The sequence below is a fragment of the Oryza brachyantha genome, chromosome 2 (assembly GCF_000231095.2).
Source record: "Oryza brachyantha chromosome 2, ObraRS2, whole genome shotgun sequence".
Lineage (NCBI taxonomy): Eukaryota > Viridiplantae > Streptophyta > Magnoliopsida > Poales > Poaceae > Oryza > Oryza brachyantha.
The window spans coordinates 312,037-324,392 of record NC_023164.2 but is presented as its reverse complement, the minus strand read 5'-3'; the positions used below and the strand labels follow the sequence as shown (position 1 = coordinate 324,392).

The 12,356-nt window shown below is 43.4% G+C and overlaps 2 protein-coding genes across 3 annotated transcripts; one reads left to right on the top strand and one right to left on the bottom strand.

The window, feature by feature from the left end:
* The first annotated feature begins 226 nt into the window (after positions 1-226).
* On the top strand, positions 227-3,970 carry LOC102702719 (diphosphomevalonate decarboxylase MVD1, peroxisomal-like). Of its 2 annotated transcripts, none has more exons than XM_006646707.3 (11): positions 227-323; positions 423-659; positions 1,083-1,278; positions 1,496-1,559; positions 1,733-1,796; positions 1,895-1,975; positions 2,174-2,260; positions 2,461-2,618; positions 2,706-2,754; positions 3,360-3,481; positions 3,573-3,970. In XM_006646707.3, exons 2-11 carry the CDS (start codon positions 444-446, stop codon positions 3,793-3,795), a joined length of 1,260 nt encoding a protein of 419 aa, XP_006646770.1. In that variant the 5' UTR covers positions 227-323; positions 423-443; the 3' UTR covers positions 3,796-3,970. The 2 variants fall into 2 exon arrangements, with proteins under 2 accessions (XP_006646770.1, XP_015688800.1); XM_015833314.2 differs by having other exon boundaries at positions 227-331.
* A 2,541-nt stretch (positions 3,971-6,511) lies between these two features.
* On the bottom strand, positions 6,512-11,670 carry LOC102700122 (cytochrome P450 89A2-like). Its single transcript, XM_040520328.1, has 2 exons — positions 10,325-11,670; positions 6,512-6,677 (listed from the first exon to the last, which is right to left on the bottom strand). The coding sequence occupies exons 1-2, from the start codon at positions 11,668-11,670 to the stop codon at positions 6,512-6,514; spliced, it is 1,512 nt and encodes a 503-aa protein (XP_040376262.1).
* Between the last annotated feature and the right edge of the window lie 686 nt (positions 11,671-12,356).

Sequence of the window (12,356 nt, the reverse complement as noted above, 5' to 3'; positions counted from 1 at the left end):
AAATCCAAAAATATATTTTAAGAGTTTAGGGACCTAGATAACACTTTAGGGACCGCTGGTGCACTTCACTCGATTAATTATTTGCACGATGGACGAGTGGTCGCATTAAGTTGAAAAAAAATATTCCAGGGATAATTGTGCAACGGTGTCCCGAGTCTGGGGGTTTTGTGGAAAAGTATCCGGGGATAAATTGTGGCCGTCGGATCTAGCATCAATGATTCGGTCTCACTCGCGTCTTCCTCCTCGCCCTCGGACTCTCCGCCCCGACCGCGGCGAACTCCGATCTCCCGCCGCCGCCGACCGCCGTATTTGCCGCTGTTCCGGTAAGCCGGTACTGCCCCCCCCCCTCCCCACTCACCAGTCAACTGGAGTTTGGTGTTCTGAATCTCTCTGATGCGTGCGCGCTGTTGTTTTGTGGGCAGCTGCAGCAGCAGATTTCTTCCATGGCCGCGGAGGAGGGGCAGTGGGTGCTCATGGCCACCGGCCGCTCTCCCACCAACATAGCCGTCATCAAGTACTGGGGGAAGCGGGACGAGGCGCTCATCCTCCCCGTCAACGACAGCATCAGTGTCACCCTCGACCCCGACCATCTCTCCGCCACCACCACGGTCGCCGTCAGCCCTTCCTTCCCCTCCGACAGGATGTGGCTCAACGGCCAGGTTTTCCTCTCTACTCTTCGATCTCTCTGCTACTTCCAGTTAATTTTGAGCATATTTTTGCTTCGCATTTATGTCAGCTTCCATGTCTGAATAATGGCTGTTTTGTTGATCAAACTGATGATGCCAAATGCTTGCCTAGATCTAAATGGGGAATCTATCTCCAACTTGCTTTCATCCACGAATTCTACAGCTCCAATTTCGTTGCAAAATGTAGTATATGTTTCCAGCTTTGTTTGTTGTTACAATCACTGATCCTATCCAAGTACAGACTATACAGACTGTAGGATCCTAGATTTACACTTGAATGAAACATAACTGAAGTTTTTGAAGCTGACATCAACAACCACAACACTGTGCTCTACCGCCAAGCTAGACCTTAAAGGATGATCCTTTACTTCTGTTTTTTGGTTTGGAATTGTGCAGGAGATCTCCTTATCAGGTGGGAGGTTTCAGAGCTGCCTGAGGGAGATCCGCAAGCGTGCTCAAGATGTTGAAGATGAGAAGGGGATTAGGATCAAGAAAGAGGACTGGGAGAAGTTACATGTACACATAGCATCGTACAACAACTTCCCCACTGCTGCTGGTTTGGCCTCTTCAGCTGCTGGCTTTGCTTGTCTTGGTAAAATCTTTTAGTTCTGATGTCAATTATAATCCCTCAATTTCCAATATGAGATTACTCCTTTTATATAAATTTATTTTAATGTATTGTGAAATTTAACAATGCCATTCAAGATCAGATGATGCTTCAATCATTTACTGGTGAAGAAAAAAACTCTAGACAGGGTCTTGCTTCTCTAAACTAGAAGCATGTACTTATCATTTGAATGTTTTTGCAGTTTTCACCCTTGGAAAGCTAATGAATGTCAAAGAAGATTATGGGGAACTTTCTTCCATAGCAAGGCATGTTATTGATGCAATTTACAGTTTTTTGTCTCTTTTTTGTTGTTTTGTCTATCTTTGTTCATACTATTTGAAATAGTTGAAGGCTTATACTCCATCTTTACTGATCAATATGCCGCAGAGCTGTTCTTTTTTTTCTCTCCCTCTGGTATAACTGACAATCTTGAATGCAGGCAAGGGTCTGGAAGTGCATGCCGCAGTATCTATGGTGGATTTGTGAAATGGTGTATGGGAAAAGTAAGTTATCTGAAAGCTCACACAAAGAAACAACCTTAGTGAAATTTATTGTATGACCTTTCTAACCAGTAATGATAAATTTTATACTACACTTACAGAATGATGATGGAAGTGACAGCATAGCTGTACAGCTTGCTGATGAGACACACTGGAATGATCTTGTTATTATCATAGCAGTGGTATGTATTTACATTTAACATACCTCCTACTGCATATAATATGTTTTAGTATTACTGCTATTGGTGTTGTGGCTTCTGGACCAGTAAATTTGAACCAGATAGTAATTTTACTAACTTTATTGTTCTTTTACCAACATTTTCCTAATTATATCATGTCTGACACCTTCAAATATAATTGACTTTTCCCCATGTAAATAGGTCAGTTCAAAGCAGAAGGAAACGAGTAGCACTAGTGGGATGCGAGACAGTGTTGAAACAAGTCCCCTTTTGCAATATAGGGCCCAGGTGATTGTTTTGACTGTTTAAAAATTGTGATTCAATTTCTCATGATTTGTAGGAGTAATGCAGTTCTATACTTCTATTCTTGTCCTTGCACTGCACTGCTTGTTCCTGCATTGCAGACCGTAAATTATTGTTTTTCTATCAATTTAGCAGTAAATTCTTTTTCCTTAATGTGCATTGCACTGCTTGTTCCTGCATTGCAGACTGTAGTTCCAAATCGGGTGTTGAAAATGGAAGAGGCTATCAAATCTCATAATTTCGAGTCCTTTGCCAAGTTAACTTGTGCAGATAGCAACCAGTTTCATGCTGTATGTTTGGACACGAGCCCGCCCATCTTCTATATGAATGATACATCACACAGGTGATCTTTTATTTAGAAGTGCTCTGTTTTGAGCTTGCGTTGCTAGTGAAACATCATAGTCAATATTGTTATCTGAGTTAATCACAGGATAATTAGCCTTGTGGAGAAGTGGAACCACTCGGAAGGAACCCCACAGGTATACTCTCCTGTCCTTTCCCCTCCATTAAACTGTATCTGTTTGTGGGTTTGCATACCATGAAATATGTTTTGGTTACATGCTGTTGAGTTCATAACAACAAATAATGGATCATGAGTTCATATGGTGGAACAAACAATTTATACTGCACTAGCCAAAGCGTGTATGAATCACATTGCTTAATGATCTTTGTATAACCAGCAAAAGTATGGTTCTTAGATCATTTTCCATTCCCTTTTCTAATTGTCAGCAGTAGCATTAGTGTTGTGCTATGGAGCATCAGATTTAATAAGTCCTTATACTGAATATGATATATATCAAGATACTTTCTAAAGCTGGAGAAAACTAACAATGTTCAAAAGAGTCTGGATGTACTAATATGGCTTCATTGCAAGGAAGTTTTTTCATCGAAAATTCTCGGCTATAGCTTATTTGTACTGTTTGTATTGTTCTAATGTGCATTTTTGTTCAATACTGCAAAATAACTGGTATTATCGTGGCTGATGGGATTGGGATTGATATGATACTGAAATCATTTGAGAATGGAGCCAATAGACAATTGTGCTATCAAAACTCTCATTCAACCAGAACATTTCTAATGACAGGTTGCGTACACATTTGATGCTGGGCCTAATGCTGTCCTAATTGCACCAAACCGCAAGAATGCTGCACTTCTCCTTAAGAAGCTCTTGTATTGTTTCCCTCCTCAAGATAATGATCTCAGCAGGTGCGTTTAATATTTTTTTGGCTAAAGCTTATGTTTGAGCATAACATACCAATCTATCCATGGCTCCAGTTTGACGAACATTCCGATGCAGCTATATGGTTGGTGACAAATCAATCCTAAGTGATGCCGGAGTGAAATCGATAGAAGATGTCGAGGCTTTGCCGGCTCCTGCAGAGATGAAGACCCCGAGCCAACAATTCAAGGGAGATGTTAGCTACTTCATCTGTAGCAGGCTTGGAGCTGGCCCAAAAGTTGTCACGGATGAAAGCCTAGCATTGATCGATTCCTTCACTGGCCTTCCGAAAGGAGTGTAGCTGAAACTATTCATTTGGAGAGTTTGTAATGAGAATGCAAGCAAATCGAACTTTTGTAGAGTAATAAACACGGTTTTGGTAATGTAATTTTTCTCCTGCTGACATTGGTTGTTGTTCTGCTTCAAGGACAATCCTAGTAATAAGACAAGATGAAATAAATTGATCAAGTCATGTTATATTTAATTATGAGCCTAGACCATGCTTTGTTACTGATGTAGTTCGAATGCAAGCTATTGTCAGCAACCATTAGTTTGTTTTTACCTGGATTTAATATTTCGATTTCTTTTCAGAACACCAACAAAGTAAGTTGTCCATGGAGATCATTGTTGGTACTAGCTCTGTATCTATAGCTCTATATCTATTGCATGATATGACGATGGCCCCTAGCTGTCGCAGTCGATCACGGCTGATATGTCATGATCGACCAATCTTTCAAAGATTTTTTTATTTCGTACATCATATGTAATTGCAATCTCATCTCATATTTATATGTTTCTTGGACGAGCGACCTTGATGTGTGAATGTTACTATGTACTTACTTCCATTTTGTATGTTATATGCTGTTGACTTTTAAACATATGTTTGATGTTCAAAAAAATACATAATAGTAATTGATTATAGTGTTACTATGTACTTTTCTCCAATTTTGTATGTTATATGCTGTTGACATTTAAACGTATATTTGATATTAAAAAAATGCATAATAGTAATTGATTGTATTATGAATCGTTTTATTTTACTGAAACAACGATACTGGCGATGAATTATTGGCACAACTCAGGAGGTTTTTTTATGCACTAGACGATTCAGTTGCTGGCACACTCTTTGCCTGCACTAGTAGATTCATTTGCGCACATGTGTATGTAACATCCTTATCATTCATGATTCATGTACTTATGTGAGTGACAACAGAGTATTTTATGAGCATTCAGTAAACTGTAATCACTGATTTGTCTGAAGTACTATTGTCTCTTACAATCCGTAGTCACTGATTTGTCTGAAATCATATTGTGTCTCTTACGATACGTAAACCATTTATGTAGGAGTACATTTACTTACAGTGCTTTCGGCCATTTCACTCTACGTGGTAAGGGATCAAAAACGCATACCTCCATTTCTTCGCACCAAACAAAAAGTCGAACGTATCTAGTAGTTCAAAAGGCAGATGAAGGTTTAGTGGGTTCAAGTAGTTTATAATTTCCTTCGACGTCATGCTACATGTCTCATTGATAATGATAACTCTATAATTTCATCTCTCAAATGAATTCAATCAAGTGAGCTGACAACCAAATCATCGATATTGGGTGGCATGTATAGTTAATTCAAATTCAGTAACATAACATATATCTCCTAAAACAATGACATAACACATTCTCGTGCTACTTGAACATAATTTGCTCTTTACCTAGAACAATTACCCCACGAGCGGTCAATCCTAAGGTGAGAGAAATATGTTGGATGAGGTGAAAATATAATGCGGTTATATTCCCTATAAAAGTAATTACATTCATTGTTTTCGTTTGTAGATAAATACTAGCATACATGTAAGCATTGAACATAAAGCAAATTAAGTAGATGTCGGGAACACTCTTTATGACAAACAAGTTGATTAAGCTATGGTTCTAATGATAGGATATAGATGTTAGCTTAATCCAGTTAATTAACAAATTTTACCTCCATATTTTAGTAGACGGCACGGTTGACTTCTTTGTGATGTGTTTGAATATTTATCTTATTTAAAAAACTTATACAAATATATAAAAAATAAGTTATAATTAAAATATATTTGGTACTAATTCTAATAGTAATAAAATAAATAATATTTACATAAATTTTAAAATAAGATAATTGGTCAAATAATTAATGAGGTCATCTATGCAAATACTGATATAGTATAACATATTCAGTTATCTAGTAATTTTTAGTGATGGATATAACACCAGCAAAGCAACCACCTTAAAGATACATAGATAGATAAATAGAATGATATATAGATATTATACATATTGTTATGCTAATTATATTATAGAATTGGTTGAGAGCAAGCCAAATGGAATAGTCATTTTGGTCTTTCTAAAGAGGAGAGTTTGTGCGGTGTATGCTGTTAGTTTACTCTCACTTAATTCAATATAGAATTGTATATTCATCTTCCACACACACTTGATTGTTTATTTATAGGCCATCAACAATACATTTGATAGTAAGCTAGAATACTCTACAACTAACTATATTATTCTAGACTTTACTTAGTAGAACATTCTACATACATATAAATACTACATTATGCTAGATATTTTATAGTTTTCTAGCTAGTACTACTTGATTCTTGCTTCATGAATATTAGAGAGGCTTAACTTATATAAGTTAACTATAAGTTTTAAGAAATGAATTAGCTTCTTAATCATACATAAGTTAGCTAAAAGCTTAAGAAATGAATTAGTCTCATACATAAGTTGGATAGAAGATTAAAGAAAATAAATTATTTTCAACATATACAAATACCTTAATTAGCAAAGCTATACTATTCCCTGACTTTTGAGTTGGGATAAATCCCTTGCATGCATCCACCGTGAGAATCAATTGCTGCAAGTTGTTTCCATCCATGGAAGTGGATGAGGAAGACTATGACTATTCACAGCCTGAACAGAATCTACTACTAAGCTTAAGCTTAATTAGCTACCAGTACACTCCACTGATTAAGCTTAAGCTGAACTAATTAATTTACATCCCCTTGGGACGAGGCGATACGGAGCGGGTGCTTCATGACGATGGTGAAGTCTAGCTCCTCCGTCATGTCCACCACCACCCCCTTCGCCGGCGGCAGCCACTCCAGCTCCCTCACTAGGCTGCCCACCAGATACTCCGCGTGCAGCATCCCCAGTATAGATGGCCATATGGGCCAAGCCTTATTGAAAGCACGAGCATGTCCCGGTAAAACACGGCCCAAACACGGCCCGGCCCGGTACAATTCGTGCCCGTGCCGGCCCGGCCCGAGTGAGTGTGCCGTGCTTGGGCCGTAACGCCAGCACGTTGGGCCAGCACGAGCACGGCCCGTTAATGCCGACGACCCGATATGGCCCGCATCAACGGTCGAATGGGCTGGCGGCTGGCCTGGGAGGGGAGGAGGCCCGTTGGATCGGCCCGTTGGAGAGGCCATCCGCTGTCGTATAAAAGGGGGCGCCGAATCGGCAACCCTAACCCTCGTCCATCGCCTCGCATTTGCTTGCCGCCTTGCCGTCTCCTCTCCTCTCCTCTCGCAGTCTCGCCTCTCCTCGGCTTTCTTAGTTTCTCCCGTCGCCGCCGTCGTCTAGCGGCTCTAGCCCTCACATCCTCCTGCTCCTTCGTCATCTCTGGCTCCAGCAGCCCGGCTCCTCCCGTGACCCGTTGGCCATCGCCGCCGAACCTCGACACCACGCCGCCACCACGGCTCCGTCGGTCGGCACTCGGCTGGAGTGAGCAAAGTCGTCGATTCGGCTCGTGTACCCCCCAATCTCGGTAACTCCGGTGCTCCGGCAGCGCAGGTGAGCTCTCTCTCTCCCCTTCTCGCTGCTCTTGGGTCTCGGCCTCCTAACCCTAACCCTAATTTCTTCTAGGCCGTTGGCCGGTGCTCCTCGGAGTGCCTGGCGAGTGCGGCGCGCGCCGTTGAGGAACCGGAGGGCCGACCACCGACCTTGACATGTCGGACGGTAGTGACCCGATGACCATCAACGACGAGCTAAGGTTGTTGGGGGAACGGGGGGACGACGGGGACGACGTCGAAGTGTTCGGTAGCAGTGCTGATGTGGGTGTTGGCGCTGGTGGCACCACTGGTGCCGATGAAGCAGATGGCGCCGGTGAAGCCGTCACGTCATCAGCCACTGCCCGCAAGCGAACCAGAATGTGCCGATTCGAGGTATGGAACGACTTCGAAGAGATCAAGCGAATCGAGCAAGGTATGGAGGTAAAGTATGCTAAGTGTCATATTTGCAAAACTGTTTTGTCTGCTAAATCAACTGGGGGTACTGGTCATCTTAAAAGACATGCTAGCGCTTGCAAACTTAAGGCTGGTCGTAAGAACATGCATCAATCTCTTCTGCAATATAACCCTGATGGCACTGTTCGTCATTGGGAGTATGATCCTGATGTTGCTCGTACTGAAATGTGTAGGCTAATTGCACGTACTGATCTACCCCTTTCTTTAGGTGCATCTGTTGCTTTTCAAGACTATTTAGAACTGCACATAATCCTAGATTTACTGTTGTTTCTAGGCAAACAACCACTAGAGATTTTGTTAAACTTTTCAATACTTGTCGTGCTAAGCTTATGAATGTATTGCAGACTAGCGTGCCCTCTATTGCTATAACTTCTAATATTTGGTCTGGGAATGCTAAGGAGGACTATATTAGTGTGGTTGCTCACTTTGTTAACTCTAATTGGTGCTTAGAGAAAAGGCTTCTTGCTCTTAGGCTCATTGATGAGTCTCACACTGGCCTAAACATTGCTGAACGTGTTCTTCTTGTTCTAGATGAGTATGGTTTAAAGGATAAGGTGTTCTTTGTTACCCTAGACAATGCATCATCTAATATTACTGCTATGGATAAGCTGACACCTAGCATTAATTGTTATATTGGTAATATGTTTATGCATCAGCGATGTGCTTGCCATATTATAAACTTGATTGTTAAGTCTGGTTTGAAAAGGTTGAAGCCTTATCTTGAGGCTTTTAGGACTGCTATCTCTTTCTTGAACTCTTCTAACTTGAGGATTGCTGGATTTAAAAGTTATTGCATTGCTGTGGGGGTTCGACCTCGTAAGTTTGGTCTTGACATGGATGTTAGATGGAATTCTACCTATCTCATGCTTAAGCATTTGGTCCCTTATAGGAGCTCATTTGGTGTGTTCATTGACAATCACTACCCAAGAGCTCCTAATGAGAATTTACTTCTAACTGACTCACATTGGTATGTTGCTAAAAAGATTCTAGAATTTCTTGAGGTTTTTTACGATGCCACTGTAGTTATTTCTGGTGTTTATTATGCTACATCTCCACTTATGATTCATCAACTGCTTTCAATAGCACGACATTTGCATGTATATGAGAATGATGATTTACTTAGACATTCTGTTGTTCCTATGAAGACTAAATTTCTTAAGTATTGGAGAAATATACCTGCATTGTATGCCTTTGCATTTATCCTAGACCCTAGAGGTAAAATGAAAGGTTTTCATAATGTTCTCAGAGTTTTATCTTCACTAACTGGTACTAATTACTCTGCATACTCAACTCAAATTAGAGCTGAACTCAATACTTTGTTTGAAAAGTACAATGATAAGTTTGGTTCAGTTAGATTGCAAAGACCCCCTGTTGCACCATCTGGTCCTGGTAAGAGGAGGACCAACTGGGATATGGTCTTTGAGGAAAATTCTTCAGGTGTTGGTTCTGCAACTCTTGGTGTTGGACTTGTGTCTTCATCACCTTCTGTATCTAGGAGGGGTTCTACTACTGCTTTGCTGCAAGCAGCAAGTGCTGGTTCACATATTGGTGCCACTGAGCTGTCGTCGTACCTTGATAATGACACAGTCAATCAGTACAATGATGATGATTTTGATATATTGAACTGGTGGCAGGACCACAAGCTTACATATCTAGTTCTTGCTCTCTTAGCTAAAGATATACTAACAGTGCCTGCTTCAACAATTTCTTCCGAGTCTATTTTTAGTCTTTCTGGCAGGATTTTGGAGGATCGACAACGATACTTGACCTCGGACATAGTGGAGATGATCTCTTGTATGAAGGATTGGGAGCTAGCAAATGACAAGCAACAACACACCGTCGAGGACTAGGAACTTGAAGTTTCTTTCAGTGAATTATTTCTTGATAATGAGACTGAATGAGCTTGTAATAATGTTTTGTAATAACTTAAACATTTTAACTATTGTATGGACAATTATAAACTTGAGCTGGGCTGCACTCTTTTTTCCTATCTAGGGTTTTCTCACGAGGTGTGAGTTTTTACCTAGATAGGTTTTTAATGAGGCAGCCATTGCACGAACAGCTCTATTCGATATATTTTGTGGTTGTTTGCCTGTGACTTGTGAGTTGTGACTGAATTGTGAGTTTGGCTGCCTGAGTGCATGTGTCTCATAAGTGATAAGTGATAATTTTGTTATTTAGTTGAGACTGCCTGGTTATTTTGAATTTTTGATTGATTACTGAAGTATTTGTTGGTTTCTGCTTTGAGTAATTGAGTCTAAATTCAGGATTCAATGATTTCTGTGATTGTCTAAATTTTGCTGAGTCTGTGAATGAAATTATGATCTGAGATGTCTCTAACCGGGCCGACACGACACGACCGGGCCAAACGTGCTAGCACGGTACGCTAAAACACTTCATTGCCGTGCTTGGGCTTGTTGCTAAACACGACACGCAACACGGCACGACACGACTGGCATGTCGTGCCTATTATGCCCGTGCCTTAGCGTTTCGTGCCCTAACGTGCCCATACCGTGTCGTGCCGGGCGGCCCATATGGCCATGTATAATCCCCAGCGTGTACCCCGGGCACATCCGCCGCCCGGCGCCGAAAGGTATCATCTTTATCTCCCTGCTCCCTGTCACGTCCACCTCGCCGCCCTCCAGCTCCAGGAACCTCTCCGGCCTGAACTCCCGCGCCGCCGTCCACACCGCCTCGTCCCGCCCGAAGTCGGCGATCAGCACGTTCACCTCCGCGCCCTTGGGCACAGCGTACCCGCCGATCTCGGCGTCTCTCTGCACGCCGTGCGGCAGCAAGAAGTGGGCCGGCGGGTGCAGCCGGAGCCCCTCCAGCACCACGGCCTTCAGGTACGGCATCCTCTGCAGGTCGCCCTCGCTCAGCTCCGGCCGCCCTCTCACCTCGTCGTATACCTTGCCCTGGACGTCCGGCCGGTTCACCAGCTCGGCCATGATCCACTCCACCAAGATCACCGTGGTGTCGGAGCCGGCGTTCAGGAACTCGGAGCAGAGGGCGGTCACCTCGGCGTCCTTCAGTGGCCGGTCGCCTTCGTCGCCCACGCGTAGCCGCAGAAGTGAGTCTGCATAGCAGGGTGGATCGCCTCCAGCTCCGGCGCGCCTAGCGTTGATCAGTGGGAGGTACAGCTCGTCCACCCTCCGGCGAACGGCCACGTGAGCTGCCCACCGCTTGCGGAAGAGCCTCTTGGTGAGCGCCGGGAAGAAGGAGAAGACGGGGAAGCTGGTGAAGGAGCGGAGCATCCACAGCTCCAGCCTCTCGAGCTCGTCGAGCGCCTCCGGGCTAAGCCTGGCGCCGAGGCTCATGTACAGGAGCAGCTCGAACGTGGCGCGGCGGAGCGACGGCCTCAGCTCGACGGCGAGCGAGCCGTCGCCACCGCGGTCGCGGAGGTCGCGGACGAGCATGTCGCTTACCCGCCGCCTCGCCGGCGCGAAGAGGGCGACGCTGGCCGGGCTGAGCACCTCCACGGCGAGGTTGCGGCGGACGAGGCGCCAGTAGGGGCCGTAGGGCGAGGAGTTGATGTCGTGGGCGTCGGCGGTGAAGAGGAGACCCGGCTCAGGGAGCGGCAGGCGGTCGGCGAAGGTGGAGCCGCCCTGGACGAGGACGCGGTGGGCGATGCGGCGGTCGGCGACGAAGACGAGTGTGCGGAAGAGGCGGACGGAGATGACGGGGCCGTGGCGCGCGTGCAGGTCGCGGAGGAGCGGGCCGAGGTCAAAGATGGAGCGGCGTAGAAGGATGAACTTGGCGAGGAAGAGCAGCGGCGACGGGGCGGGAGGGAGCGGCTGCTTGTCGCTGGAGGTACGGCGGTGGCGGGCGGTGGTGAGCGCGACGGCGAGGAGCGCGACGGAGAAGAGGAGGAGGAAGAGCCAGCTGCTTGTCTCCTCAACCATGGCTGCTCTTCCCCCAGTCCAAAGTTTGGAACTTTGGATTACTTTTGTGTTTTGAGCTCTAAGCTCTCTTCCTATCCTCTGTTCGTTCGACAATTTATTCTACCAACTACTGATCCCTATTTTCATACCGAATACCGAGGCCGTCTGGATGGGTTTAAGCTAGATTCCATTTTTTCTTTAACGTGCGCATCTTCTCGAGTTGCTACACGATACGTTTATATTAAAAAAAATAAATTTCGTTGTTTACCACGAACGCATTGCAGATGATGTGTTTTTAAAAATAATTATAAATAGATTATTTTAAAATATATCAATTTATTTTTTAAGTTTTTATAGGTAATAATTAATCGTATATCAATACAATTTCCATGCCGGAGTAACCTATCTAGAGAACACATCACTTGTATTTGAGATATTATTGTAACCAAAAAATTATAAAATTATGTTAGTTAAATAAAAACATGTATTATAATATTCTATTTAATAATAAATCTTACTAATATTGTTGATACGTGATCGATTTCTTTGATTCTTTTATTAATAGTTATCGTTTTGTATCTTTCTATTATTAGTTAAATTCTAAAATATATAGTTTAGCACTTTTTGGAGGTTAGAACGGACGTGGTAGCACTATCAGTCACCTTGGAGTACATGAGGAGAGATTACAACCACACGATGATCTAGTT